This window comes from Pelodiscus sinensis, chromosome 19 (assembly GCF_052426305.1).
Source record: "Pelodiscus sinensis isolate ZL-2025 chromosome 19, ASM5242630v1, whole genome shotgun sequence".
NCBI lineage: Eukaryota > Metazoa > Chordata > Testudines > Trionychidae > Pelodiscus > Pelodiscus sinensis.
In genome coordinates, this window is record NC_143070.1 from 30,346,779 (window position 1) to 30,370,263 (window position 23,485).

The window sequence follows — 23,485 nt, forward strand, 5'->3', positions numbered from 1 at the left end:
AGTTTCTATCCCTGAAATATGATCATCTTTATGATGTAATTCCTGCCTCTTGGTTCAGCTTTGAACTCTGACTGCAGATGTTTGCTTACCAGAGATGGAGAGATGCCAAAACAGACTATCAGAGGGGTAGGCCGGTCCTTGCCCACAGACAACCCGCTAACCTGAAGCATATTCTCACCAGCAACTACACACCGCACCATAATAACTCAAACTCAGGAACCAATCCTTGCAACAAACCTCGGTGCCAACTCTGCCCACATATATACACCAGCAACACCATCACAGGACCTAACCAGATCAGCCATACTGTCACTGGTACATTCTCCTGCACATCCACCAACGTAATATATGCCATCATGTGCCAACAATGCCCCACTGCTATATACATCGGCCAAACAGGACAGTCCCTACGTAAAAGAATCAATGGACACAAATCTGATATTAGGAATGGCAACATACAAAAACCTGTAGGGGAACACTTCAATCTTCCTGGACACACAATTGCAGATCTAAAAGTAGCCATCCTGCAGCAAAAAAACTTCAGGACCAGACTTCAAAGAGAAACCGCTGAGCTACAGTTCATCTTTAAGTTTGACACAATCAACTCTGGATTAAACAAAGACTGTGAATGGCTTGCTAACTACAAAAGCAGCTTCTATTCTCTTGGAATTCACACCTCCAGATCCGCTGCTAGAAGTGGGCCTCATCCTCCTTGATTGGATCCACCTGGTCATCTCCAGCCTGATCCTGGCCTGCATATTTATTTCTGCCTCTGGAAATTTCCACTACATGCATCTGACGAAGTGGGTCTTTGCCCACGAAAGCTTATGCTCCTACACTTCAGTTAGTCTATAAGGTGCCACAGGACTCTTCGTCGCCAAAACAGACTATGCCATATTGGCAAAGGTTTCTGCCAAAGCCCGGGATTGAACCAGGGACCTTTAGTCTAATGCTCTCCCAACTGAGCTACTTTGGCAACTGCCTCAAAGAATCTGAGCAAATATCCAAAATAGCAGCAAAACTTGTTGAGGAAAAAAAGAAAAAAAAAAACAGCTGGGTCACCTTATTCCCCCCCCCCCCCCCGAAATTTCTTCATGCCCACTCCTGGGGGCATCTCCCTCCCCCCCATGTTTGGGAACCCATGCCTTGCAGTGAACACTGGGGGAGCTGGGATTCCACCCCAGAGGATGGGATAAGTGAAAATTCCCACTGCACATATTAGGACCTCATCAGAGTGAATGCTGGGTGGCCAGGGTCCTGTTGCACATCTTCCCCACCCCCGTCAGCAGTCGCAGCCCCTTTCAGCCACTGGGTCAGCCCAGGAAAAGAAGTGGGAAATGGGACAAAGTAGCTTGTCTCTGTTCATGAGCTTCTCCAATGGCTGAAGGGAAGAGGAGAAAATGGGCAACAAAGACCCTCCACTGATCTGGAATCCCAGCTCCCCCAGTGTTCACTGGAAGGGGCCAGAGCAGCAGGGAGTAGAAACCATTACTCCAGGGGAGGTGTGAATTCACAACCTCAGCATGTCTTCCACAAGTACTGCCTTATAAGTACTGTGCACAGGCCTTTTGCACCACTGGAGCAGCTACTATAGCTATAGGAGCTTTGCACTTGCATGATCTCTGGGTGCTGACCCCAACCCACAGGAGGGAATCACAAGGGCATGTGGTGCTGGCTTTTCTGTCCCAGCAATTGCAGCAAGAGCCCTGCCTTGCCAGTACCAGTCACAGTAGCCTCTGTACCCGCTCCAGGCTTGTGGTTTCCTTCTTCCCAATGTTCCTCCCCAATCAGCTTTTTCCTGAACCAGCAGTTCCATGGGTGGCCAGGGGAGGACGCCTCTGTGTCCCAGGAAGACATAAGAAAATGTGAGCAAAGGCTACACCAAGGTACCACTGGGAGTTGAACCAAAGAACTCCTGTTTACTAGACAAACACTTGACTCCCATGCTAGACAACGTCCTCCCTTTAGTTACATGGCATTCAGTCTTAGCTTTCTCCAGCTCTCAGGTAGGAAAAGTCTCTGATTTCTCTAGTAGGAGGGAGGACACTAACTGACATCTCCAGCCTCATAGGAGAACAGAAGCAAATTTCCCCCAACAAAGAAAGGGGAGGGAAAAAAAATACTTCAGTATCTGATTAGTCCCCTTCAGCACTGTGTAGCTTCCTGTCCTTCAGCATCAGCTCTGTGATGGGACAATAAGAGCATGTCTACACTGGAGTGTTATTTGGAAATAAAGTGCCTGTCTACTCAGCAAGCTGCTATTTCAAATTAAGTACAAATTGGCAGACTTCCTACTCTGACTCCAGTAACCCCCATTTCATGAAGAGTAGGGAAAGGTCTCTTCCTGCCAAAAGCCAAGTTAAGCTACTTCAAATACACAAATAAGTAGCTGAAGTTGTGTATCTCAGTTTGACTTTTGCCCTGCTGTGTAAACATGCCCTAAATGTGCTACTAGTTAAGAAGCTGGCAAAGGATCCCTTCCCATGGTATTATAGTGCCAGGGAAGGGTACACACCTGGGCAGAAAGCAAAGCAGCTGGGGCTGTGCGAGAGACAGGAGTGGGCCTGAGGGAGCAGAGAAGGAATTGAATGGAGAAAGAGGGGGGCTCTTTCCACCTGGGTTTGACACAGACCTTTTGCATGGCAGACAAATGGGATAACACCACAGAGCAGAAACAACAGGACAGAGGAAATTTTTCAATGAAAGCTTCAAACCCCCCACTTGCAGAAACAGTTTACATCCATCGACATTTACAAAATGCTTCCCCACAAACATCTCTCCAGCTTGTGTCTCTCTGGGAAAGATTTCTGCCAAGCCCGGTCCCAGCCCAGTGGTCAGAGCTCCCTGAGAAACAGGACACCCTCACTCCCAGCCATGTCCCCGCCCAGGTGAGGAAGGGGAAATGAACCACAGGCTGCTGTCCCCTGGGTCAACAGATGAGTGGGTTGACTGTTCTCAGGGACACCACAGCAATATCCCTGCTTCCCCCTCGGAGGGGGTTTCCTCAGGGCCAGAACAAGCCATTCCAGTGCCCTGGGCAGACAGCTTAATTGCACCCTGGGTTGGGGAAGGGCGCATGCATGGCCCAGCCCCTGCCTGGAACGTGGGAGAAGGCGCACAGAGCTGGCAGCAGGCACATGCCTCCTGCTGCCTGGCCACTGCCACTGGTGCTCAGCCTGGTGCCGCCGGGAGCAGGCCAAGCAGGGTCCCGCAGCCGCAGGGGGAAGGGTGCTTCTGGCCAGCGCTGCGGGGGTTAACGCAGCCCCTGCCTTGGGTGGTCACTGCAGGGTGACTGGTGGGAGCTGCTGCAGCTTGCGATACAGACATGTGGTGCCTGATGGCAGTTATCAGCTGTAAGGGGCACACAGCACCCCTTATATCAGGCGCCCTGGGCAGCTGCCCAGCTAGCCCATGCCTTAATGCAGCCCTGGGTTTCCTGCATAGAACGACCAAAGCCTCACAGATCAGGAGAGGGGTTCCCAGCTGGGGATCTCCGGCAGCAGCCATGGGATGGTGGGAGCCAGTTACTGCAGGACAAAGGACACCAGGGCTATGTCTACATTCGCGGATTCTTAGCAAGTACAGCCGTTCTTGGCAAGAATCCATAGAGTGCCCACACTGGCCGCCAGCTCTTGCTCAAGGAAATTTACAGTATGGCGTGGTAAGAGAGGGCTTCTTGCACAAGAGCTACGCTCTTTTTTCACAGGTGTAAGCCCTCTTGCGCAGGAGCTCTTACGCAAGAGGGCAGTGTGGATGCTCGGCAGGGATTTCTTGCGCAAGAAAGCCCTATGGCTAAAATGGCCATCAGAGCTTTCTTGCGCAAGAGAGCGCCTACACTGCCATGGGCGCTCTTGCACAAAAGCACAGAGCGCACATGGCAGTGTGGACGTTTTCTTGCGCAAGACTTCTTGCACAAGAACCCTTGCGCAAGAAGGCATGAGTGTAGACATAGCTCACGAGTGGGACAAACTAACCATCTGCTTTATGGGCAAAGGAGAAACAAATACAAACCCCACCCCGCTCTGCCTGGCACTTTGCACCCCCAGCCAGGGCCAGATTAAGGCATGGGTGCCAACCTATGGAAGCACCTGATTGAAGTGGTAAGGGATGCTGCATCAGGTGCCCCCATAGGTTGCTTTCTTGGGGCAGAGGCGTGCATGCAACATGCGCCCGCTGCCCAGGGTGCAAGAATGGCTCGGGCCGGCCCTGCCCCCAGCCCAACTCTTCCAAGCACCCCTAGAAAGCAGCACTCACACATGGGGGGCTGGAAAGTGGAGAGACTACCACTCAAAAGGAATTACTCTGGGTAGGTCTGCACTGAGATAGCAGCCCGGTGGCCAGGCTGTAGCTGGTCCAGCTCAGCTGTACCTGGCCTGGAGGGCTTTGGTTGGGAGTTTAGAAACCCGCAGTCAGGGGCATCTCTGGAGGGCGGGGGAGGATGTCACAGTGTCAGGGCAAGTGTCATGCCCCCCCATCTTCCTTTGCTCCAGCCCCACTGCTGAGAGATACTGACCATTGTCATTGCTTAAACTGCACACAGAACTTGTGGCAAAGGCTAGCATATGGTTAAAATACAATGAACATTCTGGTAAATTATCAGAGGGGTGGCCATGTTAGTCTGAATCTGCAAAAGCGGCGACGAGTCCTGTGGCACCTAATAGACTAACTGAAGTGCATCTGACCAAGTGGGTCTTTGCCCACGAAAGCATATGCTCCAACACTTCAGTTAGCCTATAAGGTGCCACAGGACTCCTCGCCGCTTTTATTCTGGTAAGTTCTCATTTGTGTTGTGCTGTCTGCATATCTAACTCACCAGAGATCAAAGTGCATGACCCGAAGGCCTTCACAGAGAGAGAAAACCCACAACACAGGGTAGGTTATTCAACACGTTCACATTTATAAGAGTGAAACATAAGGAAATCTTTTAAGCCTCAGAATCTAGGAAATAAATAAACTTACTCGTTTTCTTCTGAAGTGGCTAAACCTGCTTTATTTCTTGCCTCATTACAAGTCTGTGTTATAAAACTTTTTAACTATGTCATTGTACTAAAACAAAAACACAAGTTCACCTGAACAAATGATCTGGAGTAGTCCAGGAAAGCCCAGCAAGAACTATACCCAGAGACGGAACCAGTGCTCTGAGATGGGACCAGTCACGCTCTGCCAGGAGGTTCATCGGGATTTTCCTGTCCACACCAGGTCTTTCTCCTGCAGCCCTCAGAAGCCGGACTTAGGACCACAGAAACCACACTGGGATTCCTGAGTATGGGGAGCCCAGGCCACTGGTCAGTGACCCTTGGGGTGCATCTACACAGCAGCCTTATTTCAGAATTACAGTGCATGTCTACACAGCAAGCCATTATTTGGAAATAACATCCACCTGGAGGACTTGGTCTTTTGGCTAGGCTGCATCTGAAGGAAGGAGCCAAAGACCCCAGGGTCGGGGAGAGCCCTGGTTTGGAGGGGCAGCTGGAAAAGAGGTTTTAGGGGGAGTTTGTAAAAGTTTGTACTGAAGTTTCAGTGGAGCACTAACAAAGCATTTTTTGTTACCTTTGAGTTTGTAATGTGCTTTGCTCTGCCTGTTCTCACTTATCACCACCTACATCCTATAGCTTGTACTTAATAAAACCACTTTTACTTACTATCAAGCCCAGTGTAAACAATTACTACCTATGGGAGCAATCGGTGTGCACATCCCCCTTTCATTGCTAAATGGGGCTTACCCCATTCTTTGGGGTTTGATCCCATTTGGGGAGTGCTATCCCAGGAAGCTGGGCCCTAAACTGCTCTCTCCTCAGATCTGAAGAGGTTCAGCATCTGTACCACTGCTCAGAGGCGGGGGTGGGGGCGGGAATCTCAGCTCGGGGCCTTGGTCAGGGGAAACTAAGGAGCTGCCCCAGCAGGACTGGATAGTGAGAAGCCCCAGAGAGCAGAACGGTGAGTGGCAGTGGCCAGGTCAGTACCCCAGGAGGCCCTCCCCAAGGGGTCTTCTGGGACTACAGCCACCTGGCCAGGCAGCTTTAACAAAGTCTGACCTGTGTTTGAAGCCTTTTCTGCAATCAGAGCTTTTATAAGGTGACTCTTCTATGTATTCTTATGGCTAGTAATGCAGGAGCACTGACTGAAGCTTTTCCCGCAGTCAGAGCAATTGTAAAGTTTCTCTCCTGTGTGGATCCTGCTATGGGTAACAAGGTTTGAGTTTGTTTTGAAACTTTTCCCGCAGTCAGAGCAATAGAAAGGTTTCTCTCCTGTGTGGGTCCTCTTATGGTTAAGAAGGTGTGAGCTTCTACAGAAGCTTTTCCCACAGTCAGAGCAGCTGAAGGGTTTCTCCCCTGTGTGGGTCATCCTATGTCTAACAAGGTTTGTGCTGAAACTGAAGCTTTGTCCACAGTCAGAGCAATTGAAAGGTTTCTCTCCTGTGTGGCTCCTCCTATGGGTAATAAGTTCTGCGTTGCTACTGAAGCTTTTTCTGCAGTCAGAGCAGTAGAAGGGCTTTTCCCCTGTGTGGGTCCTCCTATGTCTAACAAGGTTTGACTTCTGACTGAAGCTTTTCTCGCAGTCAGAGCAATTGAAAGGTTTCTCTCCTGTGTGGCTCCTCCAATGGGTAATAAGGTCTGTGTTGCTTCTGAAGCTTTTTCCGCAGTCAGAGCAGTAGAAGGGTTTTTCCCCCGTGTGGGTCCTCCTATGTCTAACAAGGTGTGAAATCTGACTGAAGCTTTTCTCACAGTCAGAGCAACTGAAAGGTTTCTCCCCTGTGTGGCTCCTCTTATGGGTAAGAAGGTATGAGCTACTACTGAAGTTTTTCCCGCAGTCAGAGCAATCGAAAGGTTTCTCTCCTGTGTGGGTCCTCCTATGGTTAAAAAGGTGTGAGCTTCTACTGAAGCTTTTCCCGCAGTCAGAGCAATTGAAGGGTTTCTCTCCTGTGTGGCTCTTCCAATGGGTAACAAGGTTTGACTTCTGACTGAACCTTTTCCCACACGCAGAGCAATTGAAAGGCTTCTCTCCTGTGTGAGCCATCCTATGGATAACAAAGTGTGAGTTTGCACTGAAGTTTTTCCCACAGTCAGAGCAGTTATGGGGTGTGTCTCTTGTATGTATTTTCTGATGGTTTGTAAAGTGTGAGTGCTCACTGAAGCTTTTCCCAGAGTCAGAGCACTTGAAAGGCTTCTCTCCCGTATGGACCCTTTGATGTTCAGGAAGAGTTTCACAGTCACTAGACGTGCAGGGTGACTGTTGATGGGGGATTTCTTGTTGAACGGTTTCTGTGTTTCTTTTCTCCCCTGTGCTCCTACTACTGGAGTTCCCTTGTCCCTCTCCTAGATGGTTTCCCTGCTGCTTTTTAGAGCTATGCTGACTCTCACAGCTCTCTCCTTGCTCACGTATCTGGAAAACATGTCCTTCAGTTTGTCTCAATAATAGTCCACATGGAGACACTTGCTCCAGTCCTTCCTGCTGAAGACTCTTTTCATGGTTCTCAGTCAGTGTCCCGTCACCTGTTGGAATAGAGGAATGATCCAGACAGGAGTTATTCTCCACGATGAACTGCAAGGAAACTCTAAAAGAGGAATAGAAAAGGGGACACACGCTCAAATAATGGTCAAATTATCATGAGCTGAGTTGGTTGTCCTCCTTCACAACCCTTCCACAGAGAAGAGAAACCACCACATTCTGACTAGAGTTGAAGACAAGCTGAACAGTCAGTCAGACTTCATGAAAACACACAAGTTACATCTGCTATAAGGAGACAGACACTGGTTTCTGAGTCAGTTTAACTGATTGCTCACCTGTCTGGGTGTTGCTGATGATCTCCCCTTCCTCACAGCTCAGAGGATCTGGGACCCGCAACTCCTCCTCTCGCTCCACCCAGGAGATCACATCAGTTTCAGAGACTGGAAACCCTGTTTGGAGAGCAATGAACCAAGTGCTAATCTTGTTCATTAAGGTCTTTGCCATTATTGCTTCCAGAGCCAGGATCCGAGTCACCCACCCACAGAGGCTCCTTTCCCCACCTTGCAGAGACTGGGCTCTGGCTGGTACAAGATCCCAGGACACACTCCCCTGCAGTAAAGATGCATCACTCCCCCACCTTGGGAATGGCTCAGCTCATTCCCCAGGGCAGCTAAGTGCTCTGCTGCACTCTCTAGGGTACAACTCAGCCCCCCTCACAGCCCGGTCCATCTGCCCGGAATCCCGCAGCTGGACAGGAACACACTGCTCAGAAGGGGAGCTCTAGTGAGCGCATGAAGGTGTGACACCAAGGTCCCCAGGTAGGGCTCAGACAGCAGCTGCCACATGGCAGGTCACTAGGACTTGGAGATGAAGGACCCAGCAGATCTCTAGCTTCCCACGCCTCTGTCCACAAAACCTCTGGCTGGTGGGCTGGGCTTGCCCTGCTCTTTGGCTCAGATGTTCTACTTGGGCCAGGAGGAGGCAGAGGAAGTTGCCTGAGCATCTAAGTGAATCCTTGGCTGCTTGCTTCACGCCCTGCCTATGTGCCACACTCCTGATCCCAACTGCCTGTGTCTGGGTGGGCCCTGCCAGCTGCCCACAACAGTTGCCATTCCCATGGCTGCCCAGGGTGGCGCTGGGCTTCTGTTGGAGCAAGCCAGGGCGGAGCTGGGCAGTGCTGCTTCTCTCGTGCTTGAGGCAGTTGCACAGCTCCCCCTTTGCAGCCTCCGTTCTACTCTGCCAGCAGCAGCCTTTGTGTGGTTTCCCAGTCCAGCTCTGGTAGCCAGCGTGGCCTTTGATTTGGTGCCCCTCCAGGGCTGCACAGAATCTATCACCTTTACACCTTGTGAGCGTGTTTCCCTCGGCTTTGGCCCCACCCCTTCTTGGAACTGCATTTTCTGTTCAGAAGATCCACCTGTGACATGACCATGGAGATCACTGTGCTACTGCTGTTAAATAAAATAATCATAGTCATCACATCAGAACATTCCCATTGACGTGGCACCCAGCACACTTCGCAAAAGGTTTATTGCAGCTGTGTATGTCCATTCTTTTTGAACTAGAACAGGCTGGGCTTTGGCAGAATGGTGGAGCACTGGTACCAACTAACCAGGAAAGCACATTCCTGAGCAGGAAGAGACCAATCAACACACATCTCCGCAGTAGCTGCAAACACGGTCCTAAGAGATGGCTCAGAAAGACACTGGCCCTTGTACACAAGAGTGGGATGAGGGGATAATGGATACGGATGTTTTGTTCAAAATAAACAGGCAGGAGGCTAAGGGGGTAGAACACATGGAACATGCATCTTGTTTGTGTCAACATATGAGAGAAGCCACAGGAGGGGCATGTTGATGCTGGCTGAGGGGCAGCATTCTCACTGCTGACTGACTGGTACTGTTATTGGGTTGGGACAAGCCTCACTATACCTGTGCCTGAGGAGCTGGGACACTAGCACCGTGCTCCTTTTCACAATAAATTTGGCCGAGTGCCTTAGCCTCCAAATGTAGCCTGGATCTTTCTTAGTAGCAACCCTGAGCTGTGCTGCATGGATAAACCGCAGGCTCTGACAGTGCTGCTGGCATCAGAGCTCCAGAAAGAGCTACCCTTAAAAGCCATAACACCACTCTGTGGCCCTAGCAGCAATTCTAATGGCACTGCAGTCGCTGTGGGAAGCAAAATTATCAATCACAGCAGCACCTGGGAACTCTGGTATAAATCAGGACCCCACCGTGCTAAGCATTATCCCTCTTTAATGTAGGTATCTTTCCCAGCCCTGAGAAACAGGGACACTCTATAATAGCAATTGAAGAGAGAGGTGACTGCACACAGAGGCTGCGTCTAGACTGGCATGATTTTCCGCAAATGCTTTTAACGGAAAAGTTTTTCCGTTAAAAGCATTTGCGGAAAAGAGCGTCTAGATTGCGCAAAAGCATCTGTGCCAAAAGCATCCGTGCCAATCTAGACGCGGTTTGGTGCAAGAAAGCTCCGGTGGCCATTTTTGCCATCAGGGCTTTTTTGCGCAAAACAGTTTTTACCTATCTACACTGGCCCTCTGGCGCAAAAGCATTTGTGCAAGAGGGCTTTTTCCCGAGCAGGAGCGTCGGTATATTTGCGCAAGAACGCTGAAAATCATACATTAGATAGTCAGTGTTCTTGTACAAATTCAAGCGGCCAGTGTAGACAGCAGGCAAGTTTTTGTACAAAAGAAGTTGCTTTTGTGCAAAATCTTGCCAGTCTAGACACAGCCAGAGAGTCTTAGGTCACACAGGAAGATTGTGATGGGCAGAGAACTGAACACAGGTCTCCTGAGCACGAAGCCAGACATTCACACAGGAAGAAAGAGTCCCTACTCGAAGATATTTCACTTTAAAAACACAACACAGATGATGTGATTTATCTCCACTGCACACACAGGCAAGTGAGCCCCAGAGAGAATGAAGCTGAACTTCTGAAAGGAAACCCAGCCTGTGCCTGAAATGCAAGAGGAGCTCTGCTCACGTTTCTCTACTACAAAGCTACCTCGGACAAAATACTCACAGAGCGTGAACTGCCTCATCCATCCTCCCTCAGCCCCAGCATCCAGCCCCTCTCACTGGCAAGAACAGCATGTCACAGAGATTAGCTACAGGCAGGAAAGACTTCGGGAACTGCACCCACCTTCCACTGGCTCAGCCCACTGCCACAAGGGGAACCTGCAGGCACAAAGACCAGACAGACAAAGAGCCAGACCCAGACCTCTAGTACCTGCTGTTCCTGCCTGAGCCCTTCTACTCACACCTCCAGTCAAGGCACAAGATGGACAAGATGGGGGGAAGGGCACTAAGACCTTAGCTGTGGGAAGAGCAGCTTCACTGTTAAGTCCCTCAACCTGCTTTCCCTGGGAAGGGACACGGAGGGGACAGTCTTTCACAGAAGAGCCAGGATTATTGGGGCAGATACTTGTGACATTGAGGGCAAAGACAATGAATGTTATTGCACCAAACCCAACCCAGCTGCTCCAGAGCCCACCTAGGGGAGCTTTTATTACCCAAGGTGACAAGAATCTTCAGCCAGTTCACAGCCTCATAATTCTCCTGCATCACATCCCTGTAAAGGGCTCTCTGGCACGGGTACAGCAGAGCACATTCCTCCTCGGAGAAATGCACAGCCACCTCCTCGAAGCTCACCGGCACCGCCATGGCCATTTCCTGTCCCTGGCTCTGAGGGCTGGGGGCTGAGCTAGAGACAGACATGGGTGTTCTGCAGCCTGGCAGGGGGAGAAGGTGAAGTGGAGACATTTCAGAAGGGGCTTTAAGATCTTAAGATTCCTGGGTTCAGAAGATATCCTCAGGCATGCAGTCTGACCCCCTCAGTGGCACAAGCCATTACACTTAGTCCGGTTACCCAGGCACAAAGCTCTGTTTCCCCAACGGTGTATTTTCTAGAAAGTCCCCCAGTGATTTGAAGACATCAAGAAATGGGAGAATCCACCAGTTCTTTGTTCGTTTCAGCAGCTAATCCTCTTCCCTATCAAACATTTGTGCCTCTTTTCTTGTCTGAAATAGTCTGGCTTCAGCTTTCAATTACTGGCTCTCATTGAGCCGTATCCACTCGACAGGGTGGGTAATTCTTTTTCATGGGGGGGGCCAAATGGAAAGTGGCTGAGAGCTGCACTCTTCCATGACATAAATGCAGGAAATGGAGGATCCGGGACGGGCATTGGGAAGAAGAGTATGTTTGGGGTAACGGTTTGGGATACAGGACAGATAGAGGGTTCTAGGAGGGAATTTGGGTGAAGGAGCCTTTCAGCCTATTTATTGTTTGAAACCAGCCCCATGTTGAAAGTGACTGAGCAGTGAAATCTGATCCTGAATGTGCCGTCCGTTTTGTGCTTTAAATTCACCCCTTTAGCATCACAAACCTCTAGACCAGCGTTTCTCCAAATGTCCACAGGTCCCCATGCAGCACCCCTGGGGCTCCTCACTGATCACTGGGTGATTTAGGGCTCTGTGCACCATGGTCGCTGGGTTTGGTTAGTAACTTCAATGACAATCCCATGAAGATGTTTTCACAGGAATTCTCACATGACTTAAAGAATTTCCACCAGCAAACTCACCTTGTCTGAAAGCTCCAAGGGATTTTCCTCTTGCTCTCTCCAGTGCAGAGGGCAGAGTGTCTAGTGGGGGAAGGGATAAGAGAGGAGAGATTCCAGGCTCTCCTATTCATAACAATGTCCCACCCTGAACTCTGCATTTCAATTCTATCAGACACACACTCAGGTATTTAGTATGAAAGAGTCTGAAACTTGCATTTCCTCTCTCACACGGGCACCTCCCAGCAATGGAGCCAATATCTCTGCAGCCTCACACCTGTCCCAGGAGAGACAAGCCGTAAATGAGATTTACTCTTCCCTCCTCATCCCCTTCCACTTGGGTTTCTCACTCACTTACTGCCTCTTATCATAACCTGGACATATGGTGGTGGAACACGTGGCCATCACAATAACGTTAGCCATTTTGATCTCTGAACGAGAGGTTCAGAGTTTGCAAACCCCTGGCTCTATCTGCAAGCAGGTCGGTCTGTTCACTCAGTGTCTCTAAGGAGAGCAGACTGATGGGGCCGTCATTCTCCACATGGGAATTGAGGCAGGGGAAGGTTGGCTTCTGAGGCCAGATTCAATAGTCTCAGATAATTGAACCACTTTCCCCTCATCCATCCCTTCCAGGTACCTTTGAACTTCCTCAGAGTCTCCGACAGAGCAATCGTTTTCTGGGAGAACCCTCTGACTTGTTCTTCCAGTTCAGGGGAAATCTCTTCCGGCAGCTGGAATTGCCCCATCTCACACCTGGACAGAAACAATTCAATGTGACTGTATGTCGTTTACTGCTGATAAAGTTCTGGCTAGTAAGTCTCAGCTCTAACAGGCCTGGAGTTAAAATTCCTCCAATTCTCCCAGCCTGAGAGCAGGGACAACACATCTCATAGCCATTCAACTTTCCCCACAAAGATCCCATTTCAGTTCTTCACTTCTGGCCTGGGGAGACTGGCTGGGGGAGCAAAGGAGAATAGAGTCTCCATGGTCAACTCACTCCTTGGCCTCCAGATGCTGAGGGACAGGAGGTTCCCATAAGAAGGGCTGAAGGAATCTGTCCAATAGGGATTAGACTGAGACACCAGCTCCCCTCAACCTAGCTCCTTCCACACAGGTCTCCAAACAACCCTCGAGTGGGACAGACTCTTGATCCCTGCTGTCCTGGGCTGAATGTGCTCAGTGCCCAGCAGTGACAGCCCATGTTCCACCCCACAGTCTTGCGGCAACCAATCCCCAAGGAGGTGACAGCTCTAAGCTCCAGGAAACACTTGAGGTCAGACTGTGCCCTGAATGGGGAAATCCAGAGTCTCAAGTGCGAGGATGAGACCCTCAGAATTAAATGCATCAGAGATATTCATGTCTAACATCTGGCTGTAGAGCTCTGGAAAGATGTGGTGCTAACATCTGCTCCAAGCCTTTTCCCTGCTCTCTGCAGTGTGAGGGGAGTGAGAGCCACGTACCTACTCAGGGCGCTTCTGACGTCCTAGAAAAAAAAAAGACAGAAAAGAATCTCAGCCCCATTGGACACACAAAGGGGACCTCTGAGAAGGGATTTTGCAAACCTGGGAAGAGAGGCCCTGCCCTGGCCCCAGGAACATGGATCCCCTGAGTGAATGGGGCTTTGCCATCTCTAATAGATCTGTGCCTGTAACTCTACAAAGCACAAGAGTCATTCACATGGCAGCAATGCACAAGGTGTTACACTGAGATCTGACAACGGGGACCAAGCACTTGTGATTCAGGAGCCCCTCTTCCCTGTGTGAGGAGCTGGGATGTTTGTCCCTCATTCTCACCTGCAGGAATTCACTCACTGGCTTCTGACATGTCCCCTCCAGCTCCTCGATCCCCTCGCTGATACGGGAAATCTGCACGGAGAGGTTCCTGACAGTGTCAATCTGGAACCTCCCAATCTCCTCATCTAATTTCTCCAGCTGGGCTAGGAGTCGCTGCTTTTGTTCCTCCAGAAACTGCAGCAGCTGCTGAAACTCAGCCACAATCATCTGCCTCTTGGCTTGGGTCCATTTCTGTGTGAAAACAGGGAAAGGGCTGGTCAGGGGCATGGATGGAGCCCACGGCCCTTTCACGGGGAGCTGAGTGCGCAGTAGGGAGAATTTCTTGGAAAACTCTAAAGTTTGCCTCTTTGTGATTACTAGGCAGATGCGTCTCTCCCAGCATCTCCTTTGCCCCATGTCCCTCTGAATGGGATGTTCCCATGTCTGTCATGGGCAGCATCTTTTGTTATTCATGGGCTCTGGGAATTCATATCCAGAGCACCAGGAGGCAGGACTCAGCACCAGCCTGACAGATACCCAGGGAGGAAAAAGAAGCAAACATATAAATGCACCAAGTGAGCAGACAGTCCTTCAGGAACACATGCAGCTCACTTGGGGAGGATGTCTGGGAAAACCACAAAGGCTGGACATTAACTCATGCACTGACACGGATTCTCAAGGCCTTTCCACACATGGATCTCAGCCAGCAATTCATGATCCAGGGGAAACACAAACAAGCCCAACCTCACCAAGGCCACACAGGAGTCTGCCTCCTAACACAGTCCTCCCACTGCCAGTCCCTGCTGGTCCATAGCCACAAGCACTTACCAGATACTCCTGGGTTTTCCCTTCTGCTGTTGCTTTCCTTCTCAGCAGCTTTTCTCTCTCCTCCCTCAGAGTCTTCAAATGAGTCTCCAATTTTTCCTGAAGAAACAGATATAAGCACGAGGGCAAATCACATTAGATGTTGGGAGCCCATTTATCTGCCTTTAAGAGAGTCCCAGTTTTGTGGAACTCTGCCCTTGTCCAGCAGGGACCTTATCTAGTGCCAGCTGCTGCATCAGAGTTCAACCCCTCATGGAGCAGCCCAGAACTTCAGCATCCCAGTGGGAAACCTCTTCTCCCTGCCGAGCCTAGGGCTTTATCAAGGCATCTTTCTCTCCTAAGAGCCACACTTCAGCACTGTTCAGTGATGCTGAGGGACAGGGAGCAGTGTAGTCTAACCACTGGACCAGGGTTCAGGACCGAACTCTGTCCCTGATGTGTCTGGCGACTATGAGCAACTTGCTGCCCCACCTTCCCTTCCCACAGTTTGTCTAACTGGACTGTGACCTGCTCAGAGCAGGGACGTTCCCGTGCTGGGTATTGTGCAGGTCACTGCAGGTCTATAAGGCAAATGACAGCTATTATTCCAGTTCATCCAATCAGTAACAGCTTGTAACCTCCTCTTCTCCAGTCCCAAGGCAGCTCACTGACAGAGTGGCCTGTAGCTCCTGTAATCTAAACCTCTCTGATTATTCACACCTTCCCTTGTGCAAACACCCCTCCTGCCACCAGTGAGAGCGGGGTTTCAGGATTTAGAGCCTCAGAGAAACATTTCCCACATCAGGTATCTGTAAAGACTTGACATAAGTTGCCACAAAGCCAGAACATTTACTTTTTACTGCATCTCTTGGATCATGAAGGCTTTACAGATGTGGTCACCAACCAATAGATCGGGATCTACAGGTAGATCTTGGAGCCTCTGACAGGTGATCTTGACTGGTTTGGCTAAGAGGCTATCAAGTGCAGCACTTCAGCTAACCCCTCTCCCTGCTGCTGCACATCTCCTGCCCTTTGCCTTGGAGCTGTTTCCTTCTCCCACCCTGCAGTCTATCTCCACAAACAGAGGGAGTCTGCAGGCTGCTTTTGAGAGTGGTGCAGGGGCGAGCCTTCCTCAGCCCCACTGCACCACCAAGAGGAGCCACCTGTGGTGAGCAGTGTGCAGCTGGAGCCTGTATCCCTGTCCTAGTTGTATACTTCTCCCGTACCCCAAGTCCCTTCTCTAACTCTGAGCCCCCTGAACTCAAACTCCCTTACAGAGCCTGAACCCCCTCCTGCACTCCAACACTCTCCCCCTGCCTGATGAAAGGGAGAAAGGATGGGGGAGGGAGAAGGGATGCAGTGAGCAGAGGTGGGGCCTCGGAAAAGGATCACAAAGGAGGTGGGGCAAGGGTATTTGGGTTTGAGGTAGATCCTGAATTGCACTTAAATTCAAAGAGTGATACTTTAAAAGGCTGGAGACCACTGCTTTACACTGTTTGGTTCACATCTGTGGCCGGTAACAGTCAGTGAAATTAGCCTGTAATTAAAACCCAATGTTATTTCCCATCACACTGGACAGTCACTCTGTACCTTGTACTCCTGGGCAGCTTCCTGTAAGGGCACCACCATGTGAGCCTGGGATCTGTCACACACCACACAGATGGGAGTTTGATCCTCTTCACAGAACAGTTTCAGAGCCTCCTGGTGCTCCCCACACACCCCGTCCCATCTTGCTCTCTCTGCTGCCTGGTAACTCAGTGGCTTGGCTAGTTCCACCACGTTTGCCAGCTGCCGGTTGGGCCGGAGGGGTCCCTGCTGCTCAGTGTCTCTGCCCTGAGGGCTGAGGGGGGCCTGGCAGGAATTGTGCCCACACTCCAGAGTGACAGGGGCTGTGAAATCCTCCAGGCAGACGGGACGCGGCGCTTCCTCCCGGACACTTTCCACGGGGCTCTCTGCAGCCATGGCTGCCTCTGGGCTGGGGGACCGGGGCCGTGTCACTGTCCTGAGCTCAGCAATAGAGGAGCAGGTCCGGGGGTGGGTGCGTGAGGCACCAGCACTGAGGACAAAAAAAACCATCAAAATTAAAAATCTAAAAAGCCCCAAAAGCTTCGCTCCCCCTGCAGGGTCCATTGGGCCTCCCCCGCTAACTGACCCGGGCAGAACCGCCCCCCCATCGCTGTGCCCCTCAGGCCAGGGCCCCTCCACCCTGTGTTCAAATCCCCCCCCCCCGCACACTCTGCAGCCCCCTCATAGCCCCGCCCGGCACCACCCAGGTCCCTCCCCCCCCGCCAGGCCAGCGCGAGCATCAGGAAGCGCCAACAGCCCGAGAGGGGCGGGGGGCGACCGCAGTGGCAGGTGAGGCCATTGCCCATTCGGACCCGCTCCCTCCCTGCCTCCAGCGGGCGCGCCCCGATACCCAGCGCCGGACCCACCAGCAGCGCAGGTCACAGCCCCTCCCCGCAGCGAGTAACGGCCCCAACGGCCCCTCACAACGGCTCAGGGAGCGCGGAGCATGGGCGGAGTAGCCCGTCAGACCGCGCATGCGCAGCAGGTCCGTGACTCCGCTCAGACCCCAGCGCCAGGGCTTAGCTCAGACCGGGCGCTGCTTGGCCCCGCCCCCCCGGACAGAGGCTACTTCCGCTTCTCGGAGCCCGGGCCGGCTCGCAGGTGGGGCGGGGCTTTTGCAGCGCGTGTAGCGACCCGGGGGATTCCCTCCCTGCCGGGCTGGGGGGCTGGCGCGCGCTGCTGGGGTTGCAGGGTTCGCTCCACGTGGCTGCTCGGGCGGAGGGGGGAGGCTGCGGCGAGTGCGCGCGCGGGGCGCTGGGACCGGCCCTTTGTTGCGGGGGCGGGGCCGAGAGATGCCCACGTGGCCAGTCCCGGCTTCTGCCCAGCGCGTCTGGTTGGTCCCGGGGCGGCGCGCGGAGGGGGGCGGGGGATGCTCACCTGAGAGGCGGTGCCACTGCGGTTCTGGCGGTCTCTCTGCTCGTGCGCTGTGAGTGTCCCGAGGGGGACCCGGCTCCACGTGGACTTGCGGGGGGCGGGGCAGATGCAGCGGCGGGGCTAGGGTGGGCTCTCGGCAGACTCAGCGCGGGGTGGGGAGGTTAAAGCAGCTTCCCCAGGGGGATGAGGCAGGAGTCAGAGTGGCCCTGGCCAGGGGCCTTTTTATTTGCTTCAACATTTATTTTACTCGCTTATTCACCTGGGAGGCGCTGGGCAGGCTCAGGAGGCTGCAGACCGGCCCTCCCCCCGCACTTCGCCCGGCCCACTCGACTGTATGTTTGTGCTGCTGCATTTGAAAGGTGTTTGCAATGTACAAAGCATGGTATCGTCAGTTTTCGTGGGCACAGCCCACTACTTCAGGTGACCGGAGTTGTGAGTTTAGGCTGTACAGATGTATTTATTTTGGCTCTGCACAGCCTAAAGTCAAAACTCCAGTCATCTGAAGAAGTGGGCTGTGCCCACGAAAGCTCGTGATACCACATATATGTTTTGTTAATCTATAAAGTGCTACCAGACTGTTAGTCTGTACAGGATAAGCTGAAAAAAAAATCTCTGCTACCCCCTGAATCTGGTATAATTTATGCAGCTGCACTCCATTCCATTAGTGTACTTATCTGTGCTTGGATAATATGTAGTGCTTTCACCAATGGGCCCATAACCATGACATATTCTGCCAATAAAACCAACTCTGCTAGATTCAGCCTTTTGACCAGCCAATACGTAATGTTAATAAAAATACAGAATGATCAGCGGGGGTTTTTTTTTTAACAAAAAGAAAAGCATAACGCAAAAAACTGCTTCTTGCATACTGAATGTGGAGTCCTGGGAACCCATTTCTCATGGATCTTTCTTGTTCATTCCGAATGCACCAAATTCTCTCCACAGCCATGAACACAGAGTTCCATCCTTTCTGGCATGGCCGAATGAACTGTGGCTTGCATTCTGCTTCCACCATTTTTGCTCCAATTGCTGAGTGTTCAATTTTAATGTATAGTGCTTAGCATCTGGCAAAAGTGGGCCTGGCCATCTTTTTTTAGATGTCATTTAATTCTTCTTGTACCACATCTATAAATGAAACTAGATTCTGCAAGTGGCAGGCTCAATGTTGGTGTTTTGGTACAATTTATTCACGGTTGTTATTGCTGTCAGGGACATGTTCAGTTTTGTGAAATTCAGCTTATCAACATGAAACCCTGTTGTTGAAAACACAGTTGAAACACACCTCCTCCTCCCTTCCCCCCCCCCAAAAAAAACCCCAAGCCACATTAGTATGTCCCCCAATTGATATACCATGCTGGGAACAATACATTGACGGGATCCTGGGAGAAGCTGTGACTCCACCCCCGAGCCAGACATCCTCTGGTCCATCCCTCTCTCCTGCCCCCTGCACTCCAGGCCCCCCATCCAGACCCCAGCTGCTCTCCACACCTGAGGATTCCCCTGCCCTTGGCACCATGACTGCACCATGCCAAGCAGCAGGGCTGACAGTGGGGCAGCCGTTCCAGCCAGGCACTGGAGGGAACTGGGTGCGAGGGGGGACAGAAGGGAAGGGGCTTGGATTAAAGTTAGGGAGCCTGGTCAGTGGCCAACCCTGTTCACCGTGCTGCCCGAGAGTGGTTCTTGTTCTGCCCTGGCCCAGCTGATCCCCCCCCTCCCCCCAGTTGCTCCAATGCTAAGAGCCGGATATGCCGACTCAGGGACTTCCCTATGGGCTGCACAGGGGCTGGTAGGGAGCTTGTAGAACCGCAAACTAGGTGTTCGACAGCCTGGGCCAGTGGCTTTGCCTGGCATCTCCAGGAGCCTGTTGGGCCAGGGGCTTTCAGTCCCAAACTGGACACCTGTCTCCCTCAACCCTCCCCCTCTTGCCCTGCCCCCATCCCCTCACAGCTCCCCTCTCCCACCCCTCATAACTTCTGCTCCTCAGCTAGGGAGATCCACTATGCAGGCACAAGTGCTGGGGTCCAGCCATCCGATCTGGGTGTAACTTGGCGTGTGCATTGCTGCCATGTGAGTGACTGTTGTGCTTTGCAGTCACAGGCACAGAGCTATTCGAGATGGCACAGCCCCATTAGCTCACGGAATCTGTGGCCCTGGGGCCAGGTCAGGGCATCTCTTCCCCATATTTGCAAATTGCCTTCCCCGTGTGGGCTGTTTGGAGACCTGTGTGGAAGGAGCAGGGGAGGGAGAAGCTGGTGTCTCAGTCTGGTTCCTAGTGGGCAGATTCCTGCAGCCATTCACCTGGGAACATCCTGTCCCTCAGCGCTTGGAGGCCAAAGAGAGAATTAGCCATTGAGACTCAATTCCACTTTTGTCCCCAGCTGGTCTCTCCGGGCCAGAGGTGAAGAACAGCAGTGGGACCTTTCAGGGGAAGGTTGCATATCCATGGACTGTGTTGCCCCTGCTCTCAGGCTGGGGGAATTCAAGGAATTCTAACTCCAAGCCTGTTAGAGCTGAGACTCACTAGCCAAATCTTATCTGTAAATGAAATAGAATCACATTGAATTGTTTCTGTCCAGGTGTGAGACGGGGAAGTTCCAGCTGCCAGAAGAGATTTCCCCTGAACTAGAAGAACAAGTCAATGCTTTCTCCCAGTAAACGATTGCGCTGTCGGAGACTCTGAGGGAATTCAAAGGTACCTAGAAGGGATGGAGTAGGGGAAAGTTGTTTAACTATTAGAAACTATTGAATCTGGCCTCTGAAGCCAACCATCCCTGCCTCAATTCCCACATGGAGAATGACGGCCCCATCATGCTGCTCTCCTTAGAGGCACTGAGCAAACAGAGTCAACTGCTTGCAAATAGAGCCGGGGTTTGCAAACTCTGAGCCTCCCGTTGGTGTCAAGGGATCCAAACAGGTAAAGTTAATGTCATGGCAACATCTTCCCCCAGGTGGGAGGGAATGAGGAGCGCTAAGTTCGAACTAGGAAAACCTCATTTTACGAGGATTAAGCCTAGTTCAAACTAGCTAGTTCGAATTAAGGGGTGTGTAGCCCCTTAATTCGAACTAGTGGGAGGCTAGCCCTCCCCAGGTTTCCCTGGTGGCCACTCTGGCCAACACCAGGGAAACTCTATTGCCCCCCTCCCGGCCCCGGACCCCTTAAAGGGGCACGGGCTGGCTACGGTGCCCGTGCCAGGTGCAAGCCTGCCAGCACCCAGCCAGCAGACCCTGCACCTGGCATGGCTCGAGCCAGCCACCCGATGCCCCCCAGCCCTCCCTCTCTTCCCGGGACCAGGCTGGCGGCTCCCGGGAGCTTGCCCGGGACCGCAAGAGGCGGGCACCCACCTGGGCTAGTGCGGACATCGTGGCCAGCCTGGCCACCCAGGAGCAGGTGTGCATGAAAATCAAGGTGGTCCACTGAGACCCCCGACCCTGAGCCCTGAGCTTACAATGGCCGTCCTGGGTCAGACCAAAGGTCCATCTAGCCCAGTAGCCTGTCTGCCGACAGCGGCCAACCCTAGGGACCTTGGAGGGGATGGACCGAAAACAGTGACCAAGCCATTTGTCTCGTGCCATCCCTCTCCAGCCTTCCACAAATCTTGGGCAGGGACACCACTCCTACCCCCTGGCTAATAGCACTCCATGGACCCAACCTCCATCACTTGATCTCACGTCCCTTTAAACTCTGTTGCAGTTCGAGCCTTCACAGCCTCCTGCAGCAAGGAGTTCCACAGGTTGACTCTTTGCTTTGTGAAGAACAACTTTCTGTTACTAGTTTGAAGCCTGCTACCCATTCCTTTCCTTTGGTGTCCTCTAGTCCTTCTTTATGGGAACTAATGAAGAACATTTCTGTATGCAGTCTCTCCACCCAACTCTTGCTTTTAGAGACCTCTATCCTGTCCCCCCTCCGTCTCCTCTTTTCTAAGCTGAAAAGTCCCAGTCTCTTTAGCCTCTCTTCATATGGGACCTGTTCCCAACCCCTGATCATTGTAGTTGCCCTCCCCTCTCCCACCCTCTCTCTTCCCCTCTCCCACCTCCTTTTCCCAGTCTCCCCCAGTTTTGTTCAATAAAGACAGATTCCATTTTTGAACACAATTGTCCTTTATTTTGTACATCAAGAAAAGGGGCTAGGGAAGGGTAAGTGGAAGGAGGTGAGGGAGGAATGGGGTACGAGCCCCCAATGGGGAGGACTGGGCTGGCTCTGCGGGCTTCTGGGGGTGGAAGCTCTCCTGCAGCCCCCCAATTGCTCCCTCTCCCCAGATGGCAGCCTGCGGCAAGTGCAGCCGGTCTGATGGCCGAGTGCTGTGATGCGCCCAGTGTGGGCACTCCGGGCACTCCAAGCCAGGACTGATTTGCAAGCAGGGCACCCCTGAGAACTGTCTGTCCGGGGTGGGGGTCTGGTCCCTTTAAGCGCAGCCCTCGGCTAGCCTGAGACAGCATCTCCATGCTCTAAGTCCTCATCTGATGCCCTGCCGGCACTGCTTCCGGCCATCCTTAAGCCCGGTTCAGGGTCCACTTAATGTGGACATGCTAGTTCGAATTAGCAAAACGCTAATTCGAACTAGTTTTTAGTTCTAGACGTGTTAGTTCGAATTAGCTTAGTTCGAATTAACTAATTCGAACTAAGTTCGAATTAGCGCTGTAGTGTAGATGTACCCCCAGTGATCAGTGAGGAGCCCCAGGGGCACTGCATGGGGACCTGCAGACACTTTGAGAAACACTGATCTACAAGGTGTGATGCTAAATGGGTGAAGTTAAAGCACACAACGGACGACACCTTCAGGCTCAGATTTCACTGCTCAGTCAGTTTCAATATGGGGTTGGTTTCAAACAATAAATAGGCTGAAAGGCTGAGAGCTGACTGGCTTCCACGGTTTCAGTTTGTTTATGGCGAGAAACTTCTGGATACGCAAGGGCTCTTCGGTCTAGTGCAGGCCTGGGAAAAATGCAGCCTATCTAGCTTGCCAGGCCATCGGATATGGCCCACTGATGCTTAGCGAGCTATGGGCTAGTTCCATGCTTGCCATTTCCCACCTGCAAGCCACTCAAAGCGAAGGTGAGCCTAGAGGTGAAGAGGGAAGGCTACAGACACTGCTTCCATCCCCAGGACAATCTCATTGGCTGGTTTCTGGCCAGAAAGGAAGCACTGTGCCCCCTCCTCTCCGGCTCATAGTTATTCATACACCCACATGGCTCCATAGCTGGTGTGAGGGTTGAGCAGGCTCCCTGCCTGCCTCAGAGAGGTGCTTGGCTGCTGGTCGGGAGTCACTCAGGTAAGTCTCCTGGCCAAAGCTTGCCTCTGGCACCCCAACCTCTCCTTTCCCCATCTAGTTCTCTGCCTCCCCACTCCTGTCTCCTACTTCTCATACCCAAACTCTTTGTTCTTTTCCTCCATCCAAGTAACCCTCATCCCCTTATTTGTCCACTTGGCTGCTTCTCTAAATTAACTTTATTTTAAATATCTCATGAGTAGTTGGCTAATCCAGCGCCCCAGATCACACCTGCCTCCTTCACTCAAACTCCTTCCCGGAACCCTCTTTCACTCCTGCATCCCAACCCCTTACCCAAGGCTCCCTTTTTCTCCCAATGTCCATCCCATACACTGTATTTCCTACTTAATGTCTTGGAAGAGTGCAGCTCTCAACCACTTTCCAAAATCTTGGAGTCTCTCCCCCCATCCTCAAACAAAATGAATTGCCCACCCCTGGTCTAGTGGATACAGTTCAGTGAGAGTCAATAATTGAAAGCTGCAGTCAGAGAATTTCAGGCTAGAGAAGAGGCACACATATTTGATGGGTAAGAGGATTAGCTGCTGAAAGAAATGAGCAAAGAACTGATGGGTTCTCCATCTCTTGATGTCTTCATATCAACACTGGGCGACTTTCTACAAAATATGCTGTGGGGAAACAGAGCTTTGTGCATGGGTAGCTGGGCTAGGTGTAATGGCATG

The 23,485-nt window shown here is 51.9% G+C and overlaps 1 protein-coding gene across 7 annotated transcripts; it reads right to left on the reverse strand.

The window, feature by feature from the left end:
- Positions 1-1,197: 1,197 nt before the first annotated feature.
- Positions 1,198-17,090, reverse strand: LOC102461677 (zinc finger protein RFP-like). 7 transcript variants are annotated; one of them, XM_089770901.1, is made up of 10 exons: positions 17,031-17,090; positions 16,189-16,654; positions 14,623-14,718; positions 13,816-14,046; positions 13,483-13,505; positions 12,660-12,775; positions 12,047-12,106; positions 10,979-11,197; positions 7,785-7,898; positions 1,203-7,493 (listed from the first exon to the last, which is right to left on the reverse strand). In XM_089770901.1, exons 2-10 carry the CDS (start codon positions 16,558-16,560, stop codon positions 6,085-6,087), a joined length of 2,640 nt encoding a protein of 879 aa, XP_089627027.1. In that variant the 5' UTR covers positions 16,561-16,654; positions 17,031-17,090; the 3' UTR covers positions 1,203-6,084. The 7 variants fall into 7 exon arrangements, with proteins under 7 accessions (XP_089627029.1, XP_089627031.1, XP_089627030.1 ...); XM_089770900.1 differs by lacking the exon at positions 17,031-17,090 and having other exon boundaries at positions 16,189-16,732; XM_089770906.1 differs by lacking the exon at positions 17,031-17,090 and having other exon boundaries at positions 7,334-7,555; positions 16,189-16,736.
- Between the last annotated feature and the right edge of the window lie 6,395 nt (positions 17,091-23,485).

Bases quoted from the DNA above. Each gene is read 5' to 3' on its own strand.
- LOC102461677 (XM_089770900.1), bottom strand. From the start codon at position 16,728: ATGGACCCTGCAGGGGGAGCGAAGCTTTTGGGGCTTTTTAGATTTTTA. The intron at 12,776-13,482 runs GTACGTGGCTCT...GTTTCTGTCCAG, and splicing joins GTCAGAAGCGCCCTGAGTAG to GTGTGAGATGGGGCAATTCC. The intron at 12,107-12,659 runs GTACCTGGAAGG...TTCCCCCACTAG, and splicing joins GACTCTGAGGAAGTTCAAAG to ACACTCTGCCCTCTGCACTG.